This window comes from Pituophis catenifer, unplaced genomic scaffold, assembly GCF_029215685.1.
Source record: "Pituophis catenifer annectens isolate HBS135680 unplaced genomic scaffold, rPitCat1.0.hap2 SCAF_16, whole genome shotgun sequence".
Taxonomy (NCBI): Eukaryota; Metazoa; Chordata; class Lepidosauria; order Squamata; family Colubridae; genus Pituophis; species Pituophis catenifer.
Window position 1 is genome coordinate 16,187,676 of NW_027256896.1, and position 15,732 is coordinate 16,203,407.

The 15,732-nt window shown below is 45.7% G+C and overlaps 1 protein-coding gene across 1 annotated transcript; it reads left to right on the forward strand.

Annotated features, from left to right (window-relative positions):
- Positions 1–4,662: 4,662 nt before the first annotated feature.
- On the forward strand, positions 4,663–10,163 carry SMIM10L3 (small integral membrane protein 10 like 3). Its single transcript, XM_070955344.1, has 2 exons — positions 4,663–4,857; positions 10,143–10,163. The coding sequence occupies exons 1-2, from the start codon at positions 4,663–4,665 to the stop codon at positions 10,161–10,163; spliced, it is 216 nt and encodes a 71-aa protein (XP_070811445.1).
- The last annotated feature ends 5,569 nt before the right edge of the window (positions 10,164–15,732 follow it).

The following is a 15,732-nucleotide window of genomic DNA, read 5'->3' on the forward strand; positions in this document are numbered from 1 at the left end:
GTCTGCAGGAATGCCACCAAATTCAGCACCAAGGACATCGTTGTTTTCTTCTTCTTCTTCTTCGTCTTCTTCTTCTTCTTCTTCTTCTTCTTCTTCTTCTTCTTCTTCTCCTCCTCCTCCTCCTCCTCCTCCTCCTCCTCCTCCTCCTCCTCCTCCTCCTCCTCCTCCTCCTCCTCCTTCTCCTTCTCCTTCTCCTTCTCCTTCTTCCTTCTCCTCCTCCTCCTCCTCTAGCACTGATGTTACCTAGTTTGGTAGAGAAACATCTGCAAGAAAACCACCAGGCTCAGACAGCACCACAAACCCCACATTATTTCTCTAGCAACAATGACCACCTTATGTGCCCACTTTTTCTATTAATAGTATTTACACTTGGGGTGTGTCTTTAACGGCATTTGCCAATGAAATGATATAATCCCATTATTTTTTTTAAGTGTTTCCCCAAAAATAAGACATCCCCTGATAATAAGCCGTCCCCGAAAATATTTAAACGCATAAGCATCCGGTCCCCGCCATTTCCTCTGGTTTGGTATTGAAGTTTGGTATTGAAACGTCTGCAAGAAAAACCACCATGCTCAGCACCAAGGACCCCATAATTCTCCTCCTCTCTGCAAAACCCCACTTCCTTCTAGCACTGATATCCCCTAATAATAAGCCCAATCGGGCTTTTGAGCGCATGCTCAAAATAAGCCCTCCCCGAAAATAAGCCCTCCCCGAAAATATTTAAACGCATAAGCAGCTGATCCCCGCCGTTTCCTCTGGTTAGGGTTAGGGAGACAGAGCTGGAAATCAGGTAAGATGGCAAGAGGAACCCCGTCTTGCTCCATGCGTCCCAAAATAATAAGACCTTCCCGAAAATAAGGCCAAGCGCTTATTTCAGGGTTCAAAAAAATATAAGACAGGGTCTTATTTTTGAGAAAACATGGGTACCATCCCTTTGAAACCCACTGCATAGAACAAATCCCTGCATTTGTTTTGTACTAAAACCTCATGAAGAGAATAAAACTTTTAAGGAGATTTAAGCCTCGTGTGTCTGATTGGCGTTTGCAAGCCATGTTCAACGAATAGGGGACTGGAGACTAAAACATACGAAGAACGGTTGCAGGAACTGGGCATGGCTAGTCTAGTGAAGAGAAGGAGCAGGGGAGACATGATAGCAATCTTCCAGTATTTGAGGGGCTGCCACAGAGAGGAGGAAGGGGGTCAAGCTATTTTCCAAGGCACCTGAAGGCCAGACAAGGAATAATGGATGGAAACCGAACAAGGAGAGATTCAACCTGGAAATAAGGAGAAATTTTCTGACAGTGAGAACAATCCACCAATGGAACAGAAGTTGCCTTCAGAAGTTGTGGGAGCTTCATCATTGCAAGCCTTCAAGAAGAGACTGGACTGCCATCTGTCAGAAATGCTGTAGGGTCTCCTACAAGGTCCCTCCCAACTCTGTTAATCTGTAAATTATCTGTTAAGAACTCAGAGCTTGCTAGGAGAACAATTTAAACATGTATGCATATCTGTTTCTATCATCTTGATCTTTTAATGTGATTTTCATATGTGTTTTTTTCCCGCTTGCCATATACTGCCCAGAGTCGCTTTTGATGAGATGAGCATCTCTACGAATCTGATTAATAAATAACTAATAAACCAGCCAAGTTATAGCCGAATGTGAAACTGGAACAGTTTATGCACTTATATTTATATTTCCGTATCTTTGGACTCCGAGGTGAAATCCTTCCCGTAACTTAAATCACGTTTTCATTGTTTTACATCAGATGGTCAGACGATAACAAAAAAAAAAAACACCCAAACTTATGTAAACGAAACTGAATATCTCAATCATCCTTTATTAGGGGGAGAAAACACTTCTTTTCCCATAAAGTTGGTCCATATTATAAGTCTGGTAATGTTATTTCCTCAATTCAACCCTCTCTGAAGGAAGCACAGCTCGTTCTTTCTTAGAAAAAAAGGAAATCCGTTTTAAAATACAGCTGGAGCTGTTGCGTAGGGGATTTTTTAGCATGGCAACAAAAGGCATGATTAATGTATATGGGTGTGTGGCCGCCGGAGTAATCCCACTGATGTAATTCTGGAAAAAACCGACGCACGTCGCAGAAGGCGAAAGGGGAGAGAATAATTTTCAACTTTCACCTCACCTCTTGAAAGCTCTACGTTTACATTTTAAAGACAAGAAAAATTGAAGTTATAATTGACGCTGAGGTTTACGGGTTTTACGTTAAACGTTTTTGTAAATATTTAACAGACCTATGCTTCTGTTTTTTTTCCCTGCTATTATCATTTAATCTAATTAAATTCATTCCGGGTTTGGGCGATTCCCTTGGTTCCTTTCTTTGGGCTTGTAAACAGTGGTGGGATTCAAATAATTTAACTAATTTAATAATTTAATCATTTAATAATTTAGGGTTTTCTGCCCTAATGACTGGCTGGGTGGGCGTGGCCATGGTGGGCGTGGCCAGGGGGTGTGACAGGCAGCACTCGGCCTCCACCCCACTGCTCCCCATTTTGGGCCTAGGCGGCCTCCCTGAAGCCTCGTGGGAGCGAAAATGGCCCGGGGGGGGCGCGGTTCACCCCACCCGTGCCCCATTTTGGCCCTAGTAGGCCTCCCTGCACTTACCTGGGAGCCAAAATGGGGTGCATGTGGACTCATGGAAGGGGTGGGGGAGGGGAGGGGCCAGCCAGCAATTTAACTACCGGTTCGTGTGAACCGGCTGAATCCCACTATTACTTGTAAACTTTCTGCTTGATCACTTTTTCTAGAACTTTCCCAAGGATTGAGGTCTCTGTAGGGACCCCTTTTCTACTTTTTTTTAAAAAAAAGAAAAACTGGAAATATATTAATTCTTCTCAAACTTTCTGGCAGTTCTCATTTCCAGCCAGGAATTCCCAAAGATTACAGTCAGAGATTGTGAGATCACGTCTGCCAAATCCTTTAGCCTCTTGAGATTGGATCCACCTCCCTTCATTCAAAGACGCTTGGTTTTCTTTCATCACTTCCCTGCCTACGTTGACAAACATTTCTCTTCTGTCTTCTTCTCTCCTTGGTGGAAGTTCTAACAAAGTTGACCAAAACACAGATGCAAAAAGGGAATTAAGCCTTTCAGATTTGTTCCCTGTTTTCTCCTTGCCAACTTCTCAACCAGTTGACCAACTGTTTTGCATATTTCCTTTTCCTTCTGCACAAGCCTTTTGGAGTGATTCTTCATATTTCTTGCAAGGTTCAACTCATTTTGAGGTTCAACTGCCTTAATCCTTTCATTTTTCAGAACATCCAATCCTCCTCAACTGTTTCTCCCTTCAAGATCTCCAGCTATGGAATCTTTCTACTTTTCCCCGGTTGCTTGTTGAGGTCAACTCTCTTGAAATCCAGAACATTCATCTGGCTAACATCAGTTCTCCATTTTCCAAACTACCAGAAGGCAAGACAAGAAACAATGGATTGAAACTGATCGAGGAGAGAAGCAACCTGGAATTAAGGAGAAACTTCCTAACAGTGAGGACAATTGACCAGAGGAACAGAGGTTGCCTTCAGAAGTTGTAGGTGCTTCATCACTGGTGGTTTTTATGAAGAGACTGGACAGCCATTTGTCTTAAATGTTATGGGGTCTCCTGTTAGAGCAGGGGGTTATTAGAAGACCTCCAAGGTCTATTCTGATTGATTGATTGAAATATGGCAACTTCTAAAATTACATAGTCATGTTCTCCCTTCTGTTGATTTCAACTCTCTTGAAAGAAGAGAAATCCAGAACGTTCATCTGATTAACATCGGTTCTTCCTGCCTGGAATATGGTGAATTCTAAAAATCACATGATCTTGTTCTGCCAATTGTCCATCAACTTACTATCTTTATCTTTGGTTACTATCTTTAGAGCGCTCCATGGCTCAGGACCAGGGTACTTACGAGACCGCCTCCTGCCACCAATAGCCTCTCACCGACCAGTTCGCTCCCATAGAGAGGGACTCCTCAGGGTGCCGTCGGCCAAACAATGTCGACTGACGGCCCCCAGGGGGAGAGCCTTTTCTGTGGGGGCACCTACCATCTGGAACGGGCTTCCCCCGGAGTTACAAAACATCCAAGACTTACGCATATTCCGCCGTGCCCTGAAAACATTTCTATTCCAACAAGCTGGTCTGGCCTAACTCTCCCTTTTTAATTGGATTTTAAACTGGCTTTTAAATTGGGTTTTAAACCTCTTTAGATAAATTTGGATGTTTTTAATCTTTGAGCCTAAATTACTTAATCTGTTTCTTAATAGTTTTTAACTTCTATATGTATTTGTATTTATTATGGCTGTTCAACGCCCTGAGTCCTTCGGAAGTAGGGCGGTATACAAATATGAAAAATAAATAAAATAAATAAATAAATAAATAAACTTCCATTTCTTGGTAGCCAGTGTAACTCATCCCCAGGTTTTCCTTCTTTGCCTTTTGAATCATGAACTGGATGGGAAGACACTATTGTGATAGAAAGATTGGATTGGTCGAGGCGGAGCAGTGCATTGTGACATAGGAATGTCACGTCATCATCATCATCAACAGCAAGATAGCATCCCGGCTGTCATCTCTTTGGCTGCGTTGCTTTGATCTGTGGACCTCCAGATCTTTGTGCAGGTAGGAGGCGGAGCCTGTTCGACGTGGCTTGGCGGGACAACAATGAAGGTGGCAAGTCTGCTTCTATCTATTTTGGTTGCCCGGCTCCCCCAGTTGGTGACCGGACGTTCCTATGGGATCTTCTGTAAAGGATTGACACGGACTCTCCTCGTCGTCTTTGAACTGGCCTGGAAATTCCACATCAACTTCTCCTACCTGTATCTGGTCACTTCCATGATATTCAACGTCAGGCTACAGGTAATGTCGGAGGGAGGATTCAACCAGGAGCCCAACATGGCTCATCCCATTATCTGCTTTAATTTTTGCAATCCACTTGGGTTCACCCATTGTTCAACCCATGGATTGTACGGTCATGGGCAAACCACAGTTCCTGGGCTCGTGTCTCACATGAAGCAGAAACCAAGTTAACATGATGATGTTTTATGGCAGGGGTGGGTTCCACTTACCTTCGCTACTGGTTCGCAACTGGGACTGTGCGCGCAACGCTTCTGCGCATGCGCAGACTGTCCGTGATGATGTCCAGGTGGGTGGGCGGAGCCTGCCACCACCGCTACCAGTTCACAGGAACTGGGGCGAACTGGTAGAAACCCACCACTGTTGACCTCCTGCAATCAAATAATGGTTTACTGAAGTGACTCCATTTTCTGGGTTTACATTACCCGTGTTTACCAGGGGTGAAATCCAGCAGGTTCTGACAGGTTCTGTAGAACCAGTAGCAGAAATTTTGAGCAGTTCAGAGAACTGGCAATACTACCTCTGGCTGGCCCCAGAGTGGGATGGGAATGGAGATTTTGCAATATCCTTCCCCATGAGTGGGGAGGGAATGGGGATTTTGCAGTATCCTTCCCCTGCCACGCCCACCAAGCCATGCTCACAGACCTGGTAGTAAAAAAAATTGGATTTCACCACACGCTGGCAGCCAAGTAACTGAGTTAATTTGTTTTCTGAGCTCATAAAATATACTGGTTCCTAAACTTTAAAAAAATGTCAGGTTCGCACACAATGCACATAAGGCCAAGCCACAGAAAGCAATTAGTCCGATGCGTACATGATGTGCGCGCCCAGTGACTAAACATGGAACATGATTAAATCATCAGAGAATCATGAGCAACGGGCAAGGTATAACATGCCCCCTAGTCAATCATGTTGATACTGGAGCTTGCAATATTTACTTATGGCTAAGTCAATGATTTGTTAAGGTAATGCACCTGTCTAGACTTATATTGCTGAATCACCTGGTAACTTCAGGAGATGGCTTCTTGCAACACCAGCGCATAGAACTTAAATCTTCACTATTTTTTTTTTAAATTTGATTTATATGCTGCCCTTCTCCGGAGACTCAGGGCGGCTTACAATGCGCTAAGCAATAGCCTTCATACTTTTGTATATTTATACAAAGTCAGCTTATTGCCCCCACAACTGGGTCCTCAATTTACCTACCTTAGAAAGGATGGAAGGCTGAGTCAACCTTGAGCCTGGTGAGATTCGAACCTGCAGTAATTGCAGGCAGCTGGTCTTAATAACAGGGTGCTTTAGACCACTGTACTACCAGAAAACTATTTGTTTCTTCTCTCCGATCAAAAACCATTTACTGCATACACATCGCTCGATTTTGCCAGGCAGCAATTCGCATTCACGATCATATAATTAAGGATGCCAGACATGGGTTAATATAAGATATCTTATTTTTTTTAATATGATAGTGGTGTGTTAGCAGTCCTAACTTTTATTTATCTCAGCTTCAGTGTCATTGTTGAAACGGGTGTAATTTTTTTCCCCCTGATTATATTTAATGCCAGCTCTAAGTCACTTTTTTCCAGTGCTGTTGCAATGGTCACTGAACAAACTGTTGTAAGTCGAGGTCTACCTTGTAGTATAAATTCCCTTTCAATGCATTCTTCTCACGATGGTTAGTAACAGGGATGGGATTCAGCCAGTTCGGATCGTGTTGTGACCCAGGCCCAAGTAAGTAGTAGGAAAATCAGTCAGTGAAAAAACAAACACACTTTATTCGAACAGCTGAGAACGACTTCATCCCCAGCGTCGTTCAACTAAATTAAAGCAAGTTCCTCCCAACACAAATTCCTCAGTCCTATCACAAACCTTGGTCCAATTAGGCAAACTGCCAAAGGCCTTTCTTGGCAAACGTTCAGAAGTCACAGATACAAAAATAAATACAAGACGTAGACGAAGAAGAAGACGAAGCTACCAATGTTGTTTTCCGGCAAAGCCCAAACGCCATTGCTGGTCTGTTTTAAACCTTATGGGAGGGGCCAATCATCTCTTGGCCCTACTCCCGAGTTGTCCTCTTTGCTTGAGCTGCTCTTGCCTTCTGGCAGCTCTGCACATGCGTGCACTAGGAACAGGCTCCTCCTGTTCCTCTGCCTCTCTGATGTCCGACTCTGGAGGCTCCAGAGTCCGCACATCACTCCCAGATGGCCCTGGCCGTCTCTGCCTCCGACGCAGAGCCCTCATCTGGGTCTTCCCCAGCCTCCAGGACTGGTCCCTGTTCTTCCTCAGCCTCATCGCTGTTCGACTCCACTGTCAGCTCTGCAGGCTGCTGGCAGATCACAACAGACCGGTTCAGGCGAACCGGATGCTAATTTTACATCTAGTTCACAGAACCGGTAGTTGCAAGGACTGGCTGGCCCCCACCTCCACCCCGCCCTGCCCCTCCCAGGAGTCTCCACGCATCCCGTTTTGGATGCGAGGTTAAGTGCAGGGTAACCATCTAGAACAGTGATGGCGAACCTTTTCGGCACTGAGTGACCAAACCGGAACTTGCGTGCATGCATATGCCAGCCAGCTGGTTTTCGGGTTTCCGGCACATGCATGTACACCAGCCAGCTGATCTTCGCGTGCGCTAGAGCACTAGAAACCTGAAGACAGCTGGCCAGCATACACATGCCTGTTTTTGGCTGTTTTCATGTGTTTTGGGTGTTTTGGGCTGTTTTCAGGGCATTTTTCGGGCTATTTTCAGGGCGTTTTTTGGGGCTGCGGCACCCACGAAAACCAGCTGGAAACGGCGCACGTGCCCACAGAGAGGGCTTTGTGTGCCACCTTTGGCACGCGTGCCATAGGGTCGCCATCACGGATCTAGACTTAGCAGGGACTCCACGGATCAAAGCTAACAATAAACGCGGTGCAACGTTCCATTTTATTTTTGAAGGAAGTGACACTCAGGAATCATAGTAGATTATGACATCATAGAGTGCTTCCTGACGTCTTACTGGTCGGAATGAGGGATTGTTGCCTAATAAATATTCTGCTATTTCATTTGCTGGAGGACGGGCAAGCGATGTACAAGACTGCACTTCAAAGGCCAAAGGGTTAAGCGGCAGTAACCTAGTTGTAGAAGGAAAGCGAAGGAACGAGAAACTAAAGATCGAGCAATGTAAGTCTTTGAAGTGTCATAACACGTGTTCTATGGACTTCAAAATGAGGCAGGAGCCGCTTAAGGGTACGGTTCTGCCTGACAGAAATGGCACACAAACCTCCGTGTTATATAATAAAGAGATTCTCATTGCACACCAAGCTTTTACGGAGTCCTTCTATAATTCCAAAAATATACATTGTTTAAGAAGAGATTGGACAACCATCTGTCCAAAATGGTTTAGGGCAGTGATGGTGAACTTTTCAGCAATGAGTGCCCAAACCTGTTTTTTGCCCATTTTTCGGGCTGTTTTCAGGCTGTTTTTCGGCCCAAAAACGGCTTGAAAATGGCTGAAAAACAGCCCAGAAAATGGCCTGTTTTTTGCCCATTTTTCAAGCTGTTTTCAGGCTGTTTTTTGGCCCAAAAACGGCTTGAAAATGGCTGAAAAACAGCCCAGAAAATGGCCTGATTTTTGCCCATTTTTCGGACTGTTTTCAGGCTGTTTTTTGGCCCAAAAACGGCTTGAAAATGTCCGAAAAACAGCCCTGAAAATGGCCTGATTTTTGGCCGTTTTCAAGCCGTTTTCAGGCGCTCCGGTGCCCATGAAGACCAGGTGGAGCAGGAAACCAGAAGAGCAGCGGGTGACGGCATGTATGCCCACAGAGAGGACTCTGGCATGTGTGCCATAGGTTCACCATACGGATATAGGGTTTACTGCTTAATCAGGAGGTTGTATTGGAAGACCTCCAAAGTCCCTTCCAATAAACATTCAATCTATGTTAGATTGAGAAACGTAGAAATTCGAAGGTCGGAAGGGATCTTGAAAAACCAGAAGATCTCCAAACTCCCAACCTTATGATTCCGTAGGGCAGGAATTCCCAAAACATCGCATACAAATGTCTTTCAATCTTTGCTTGAAAAATCTCCAGCGATGGAGCCTCTGCCACTGCAGGAAGCCAACTGCTTAAAGCCAGGAATTTCTTCCTTATTGTGAGTTTGGATCTTCTGTAAAGTTTCCAACTGTTGCGTGTTTTTTCTATCAGGGCAGTATGGGAAGGAGCCATACTGCTTCCACTTTCGCCTTTCAGCCCCAATCTGGGAGCCTTGCCAGGCAGTTGCTTTCGCGACAAACTATTTCTGTGTTAAATTTATATTTACTGACAAAGAAATAAAGGGGGACTAGTATAGATCTATTTCAAGCTATTTAGCTCTCATCAGCTAGCCATACCCTTCTGGGATTCGAACTTGGGCTGCTTGCATATTAGGTAGATGTATTAACCTCTAAGCCAGGGGGTCAGCAACCCGCAGCTCTGGAGCCGCATGTGGCTCTTTCATCCCTCTGCTGCGGCTCCCTGTTGCTGGTCGGCTCCACAATTGATAGGGCTTTCAGTTAGGACAGGTAGAGGAAAAAGGATGCCGTGCTAGGAGGAGACTCTATGGTGGAGGAACTGGACTTCTGGTCAGCAGGGGAAAACGGATGCCGTGCTAGGAGGAGACTCTATGGTGGGGGAACCGACTTCCAGTCGGCAGAGGAAAAAAGACGCTGCGCTAGGAGGAGACTATGATGGGGGAACCGGACTTCCGGTCGGCTCCAGAATTGAATGGGGGCTTCCGGTTAGGACCTTTGTGGCTCTTTGAGTGTTTAAGGTTGCCGAACCCTGTTAAGCTACAGGTTCTCCTCACTTTGTCAGTTGTACCAGGGGAGAAATTGTTTTTTTCTATCAGGATAACCTGGTCTACCCAAATATGGAATAGGAGTATACTGCTTCCCTTTCCAACAGTTGGTTCTTGTCCAGCAGTGGGTTTCACATTATGTTACTACCCGTTCGCTGCGTGTGTGCCCACTCACTTCGTTCGTGCGTATGCCCGGTTCGTGTGCGTCCCTGCCTTTTGCGCATGTGCCTGGCCTTCCGCGCATGTGCTTTGGTCTTGCACATGCCTTCCATGCGTGTGCCCGGCCTCAAAAACATGTCTAAATAGGATGGCATAGAGCTGGGGCGGATAGATGGGGTGGGGGGGCAGGCCTACCTGCGATTTCCACTACCGGTTCGGCCGAACTGATCTAAACCGGCTGAATAGTACCTCTGTTCTTGTCCAACTCTTGTTGACTTGCCTGTATTTTCCCGTTATTTTTTTTGCTTTATCGCAGGTTCATATTGAGATCCATTAAATTGTGACTTACGTTGCCAAGGAAGGCCGCTCACCGTATCCTGGGCTTCACGACCATGCAGAGCGTCGAGGACCGAGTGACAGACCTCTCTGTTCTGACTATGGCCCAGGAAGAGGAGCTGGGACAGCAGCTGCAGGAAAGTGGCTTGGATCAGCCACAAGAGATCCTTCACCTTCCAAATATCCGCACCTTAATGGCTCACTCCCAGGCCAGCAACAACCATTTGCAAAAGGAATTCTTCTCCCTAAAGATCAGGAACTGCCCTCTCTTCAACGCTGTCCCACTTCCCCATATTGGTAAAAAAGTCCTGCCCAACCTGAGCCAGGTGACCAACGGAGTCGTGTCTTCCAAGGAGTCCCTCAACCTGCATTTCTTACCAGAAAACCAGCTCTTGGAGAAGATCTTCAGGTACTTCGATAGCACCTCGGTAACAGGTTGGCAAGAGAAGGCTCAAGGTGTCCTTAGCGAGCTGGGCAAGTGGAGCTCCTCCAGGGAAAACTTTGTACAATTTGCACACTTCTGGCTGTCTGAACTCCAAAACGACCAGAAGCAACAATTGTTGGAACTGGAACTGGGGGTGATCGAAGACGACGTCCATCTTGCATTCCTAGAAGGATTGGACTCCAAGGGCCTTCAGCCTTCCGAGTTGAGTTCCATCTTGTTGGTTGCCCTGAGCGAATACCCAATGGGGCTGGCCAGCCATCAGCACCCCTACATTTTTCTAGATTACTTGAACCTCATGTCTTCGCCCAACACATCCGGATACAGGGAAATGCTTTCCAACATCCAGTATCCAAGCAAAAACCCTCAGATCACTCAGTGGCTGCTCGCTATACGAGAATTTGCCCTTGCGAATCTCTGGCACGCTATGGTCAAGGTAAACAACCCAGGTGGGAAATGGGGGCAGGAGGAGAAAAGGATTGTAAACTGGCTTATATGCAGGGGTGGGGCTACTGGGGGTTCGCAGGGGTTCGGAAGAACCTCTAGCTAAGATTCTGTGCAGTTCGGAGAACCCCCAAATCCCACTCCTGGCTGGCCCCGCCCATCCCACCCCGCCCCTCTCAGGAGTCTCCACATGGCCCATTTTGGATGCAGATATGCAGGGTGCACGTGGAGGTTCGGGGAGGGCAAAAAACGGCCCTACCGGAAGTTCGGAAACGCCAGAAATGGGCCTGTTTCCAGCCTCTGGAGCCTGGGGAGGCCATTTTCGCCCTCCTAGAGGCTCAAGGAAAGCCTCTGGAGCCCAGGGAGGACAACCTCCCCCCCGTGATGCAGGAGGCCGACTAGGCCACGCCCACCATGGTCACGCTCACCCAGCAACCGGGCAGAGAACCCCTTGCTAAAATTTTTGAAGCCCACCCCTGCTTATATGTTGTTGTTTTTAACGTTGTCCATGTGCCGAGACTGCATATACAGTGTGGTTTAAGAACACCCTAGAAAACGAACATTAAGTAAGCAGCTTCAGTCCGCTGCTCCACCAAGGCTCTTTCTCCCAACTAAATTGAGTAAATTTTACCTAACTAAGTAATGCTATCAGTCCTAGAAGGGGTAATAAATAGAGAGACACACTTCCCCCCCTAAAAGAGGGTGAAAATTTGGCTGCATCTTATACACTGAATGTAGCCCCACCCACCCGCCGGCCCCTACCTGCTGGCCTCAGCAATTTACCACCTTGCAGCAAACAGCCTGTTTCAGCTTGAGCACAGCCTGATTAGCACAAGCAGCTGATTGTCGGTTGGATCAGCCTCCCAACTGTCAGCTGTTTCAGACTGCAGGGATTGCCATGGCCTATTGCTGCACGGGCCTCCGCTGTTTGCTGCAAGGAGGCAAATTGCTGGGAGGTAAAAAAAATTTTCTTGTGCTAATCAGGCTTTGCTGAAAATGAAAATGAAACTAAAGCAGGCTGTTTGCTGATTGCTGCAAGGAGGCAAATTGCTGAGAGGCAGAGGCAGAATTTTTTTTCTTGCTTAGTTAGGTGCGTCTTATAGTCCGGAGTGTCTTATACTCCGAAAAATACAGTACCTAGGGGGGCAATAAAATGTCTGCAAGAAAACGACCAAGGGCCGCACAGTTCAACTCTGAGCTACAGATATTCTCTTCTTTTTATGAATAACTGTCCCAGCTGTGATTGTATATGCTTTTCTTACCATAATAATTTCTTTTTAAATGTTGATGAATTAGAGAGATTTGGAGCTCGTTAATTTGCACGTTCACATACTAAGTTTCCTAATTTTGAAATTCAGTTCTATAAGGCGTTGGTCAGTACCCAACTCTCTTGTGAAGCGGCCATCAAGAGTCCTAGTCCTGCTCCCAAACAAGAAACTAGTGAAGTCATGAAAGAAAGGTAAGGATATTGACAGCCATCAAATCTCCTTAACAATATACATTTTTTGCAAGGAATCCTTGACTTAAGACCACAAGTGGGACGGGAACTTCCATTGTAGGTTGTTGCCATCGTAAGCGAGTCAGACCCAGGTTTATGACAATATTTACGACGGTTGTTAAACGAATCACACAAGTTGTTCAAAGAAACCAGCTACCCCAATGGACAATTTTTTTGCCAGAAATCAGCAAAAATAACCCTCGCCAGTTGCTATCACGTGACTGCAGAATGCTACAACTGGCCGTAAATGTAAGCTGGTTGCCAAGTGCTCAAATTGCAATCACATGACTGTGGGGATGGTACGACGGTTGTAAGTGTGAGTACAAGTAGTACGTCACTTTTTCCAAGCTTGCCATAGCTTTGAACTGTGCAGTCATAATGTAAGAGGTTGCAGAAAAAAAATGCTTTTAAAAGCCTCTGACGACCCTAGCTGAGTTGCCTGATCGTCAGAGGCTTTTTTTTTCTTTTAAAAGCATTTTTTTCTACAACCTCTTGAGGTTGTAGAAAAAATGCTTTTAAAAGGCTCTGACGATCCCAGCTGAGCCGCGCGATCATCAGAGGCTTTTTTTTTTTTTTTTTACTTTTAAAAGTAAAATATTTACATTGGATGTGGAGTCTTTTGCTAGAGAGCAGATTCCTTCAGCTGCTGTCAAATCTGATTAGAACACAGTTTAACGAAAGAGGCTTCTGGATAAGCAGAGATCTTTTCAAATAGAAATAAGGTATGCATACAACAAAATTGTGTCTTGAAGCGGATGATGGAATTGCTGGTTCACACCACTGGAGGGGGTTAGAGGCCAGATGTTTGCAATTCCTAAAGCTGGGAGATTTTACTTCTTCCTTGAAGGAATCACTTGTATCAACTTTGAAATGTCTTCGTTGCTGGTCCTTTTGCAAACGATTTAGACTATTCACGTCTTTGCTTTTCTCCTCCTAAGAGCTCTGCAGGCCGTCCAGTGGGGATACGCCGATGTTTTGGATTATCTGGTCAGAAGCCAGAAGCTGGACCTGAGCATCGTGGATGAAAAAAACCGAAATCTTTTATTTCTGGCCACAATCTATGACCAGTCTAAGATTCTGGAGTATTTTCTTGAAATGGTCAGTTGCGTGCAAGAAACCTTGGATGATTGCAGATTTTCCAAAGATAGTGTAACTAATTTAACAACTGCAGCACGGGGGGGATTCAGCCGGTTCGGGTGAATCGGATGCTAATTTTACATCTGGTTCGCCGAACCGGTAGTTGCAAGGACTGGCTGGCCCCGCCTACCCCGCCCTGCCCGTCCCAGGAGTCTCCACGCGGCTCATTTTGGATGCGAGGTAAGTGCAGCGCCTGCGCGGAAGCTCTGGGAGGCGAAAAATGGGCCTCTCAGAAGTTCCGGAAGTCCGGAAATGGGCCCGTTTCCGCCCTCCAGAGGGCCTCCAGAACCCAGAGGAGGCTGTTTTTGCCCTCCTGGAGGCTCGAAGAAAGCCTCCAGAGCCTGGGGAGGGCGAAAAGCCGCTCCCCCATCCCAGTGCAGGAGGCTGAGTAGGCCACACCCTCGTGGCCACATCCACCCAGCAACTGGGCAGAAAACCGGTTGCTAAAATTTTTCAATCCTACTCCTGAACTGCAGTGAATCATTTAACAAACTGTGGCCAGGAAGGTCGTAACATGGAGCAAAACTCACTTAAAAGCTGTCTCGCATAGTAAGAGAAATTTTTGGGCTCAACTGTGGTCGTAAATCGAGAACGACCTGTAGTGGAGCTTTTTTCAAGCTATGTTCTTTCCTGCTAATGCCTTCCATGTCTTTGTTTGCAGGCTCTTCCCGTACCTGACATAAACCAGGCAGCTGAAAATGGGAACACTCCTCTCCACGCTGCAGTGAACACTGGCAAAATGCATCTAATTTCTCTGCTTTTACATTATCCTGGGATTAACGTGAACGTCCAAAATCCCCAGTGTGATGGGGCAACTCCGTTGCACCTGGCAATTGTTTATGGTAAATATTAAATCTTGCTTCCAGTACTAGGACAATGGCATTGAAAGACCCAAGGGAAACCCACAAAGATTTGCGATTGTGCCGAAGAAACTTGGTGAGGTTTTCAAATAAGGAGGGAAGACAATTCAGATTGGAATAGCTTGGGAATTGGGGTTTCCCTTCCATTGTCCTAGTACAGGGGTCGGCCACCTGCGGCTCTGGAGCCGCATGTGGCTCTTTCATCCCTCTGCTGCAGCTCCCTGTTGCTGGTTGGCTCCACAATTGATGGGGCTGTTGATTAGGACAGATAGAAGAAAAAGGATGCCGTGCTAGGAGGAGACTTTATGGTGGGGGAACTGACTTCCGGTCAACAGAGGAAAAAGGACGGTGTGATAGGAGGAGACTCTATGGTGGGGGAACCGGACTTCCGGTCGGCTCCAGAATTGAATGGGGGCTTCCGATTTTGTGGCTCTTTGAGTGTTTACGGTTGCTGACCCCTGTCCTAGTAAAAAAATGTCTACTTCTTCCTTGTCCAACCTATCAGTATGTGTAGGATGGAAATTTACATTAAAAAAGAAAATGTTACATTAAAGGGATAGTCCTTGACTTATGACCAAAATTGAGCTCAAAATTTCCAGTGCTAAGCAAGGCAGTTAAGTGAATTTTGCCCCATTTTACGACCTTTCCTGCCACAGTTGTTAAGTGAATCACTGCAATTAAGTTAGTAACATGATTGTTAAATAAATCTGGCTTGATTTGACTTGTTAAGAAAGTCACAAAAGGGAATCCCGTGACCTGGGATGCCGCAACTGTCATAAGTACATGCCAGTTGCCAAGGGTCTGAATTTTGATCATGTGACCATGGGGATGCCTCGATGGTCGCAAGTGTGAGGACCCGTTGTAAGTCCCTTTTTCACTTTGAACGGTCACTAAACGAATAGTTGTAAATCGAGGACTACTTGTAGATTAATCCTCCTCCATCAGCCCAACTTGCCACAGAAGGTTGTAGTTTTAAGAAGAAAATAATTCCAATGTAATGAGTTTATATTAGATATAAATCTAATCAGGAATAAGTAATTAATAGAGAAGCCAAATTAAATCTCATGGCAGTTTTAGAATAAATGGAGAGAGGGAGTCATTTCATAAAATTTCTTTTTCTTTTTCTTTCTTTCTTTCTTTCTTTCTTTCTTTCTTTCTTTCTTTCTTTCTTTCTTTCCTTTTTTCTTTC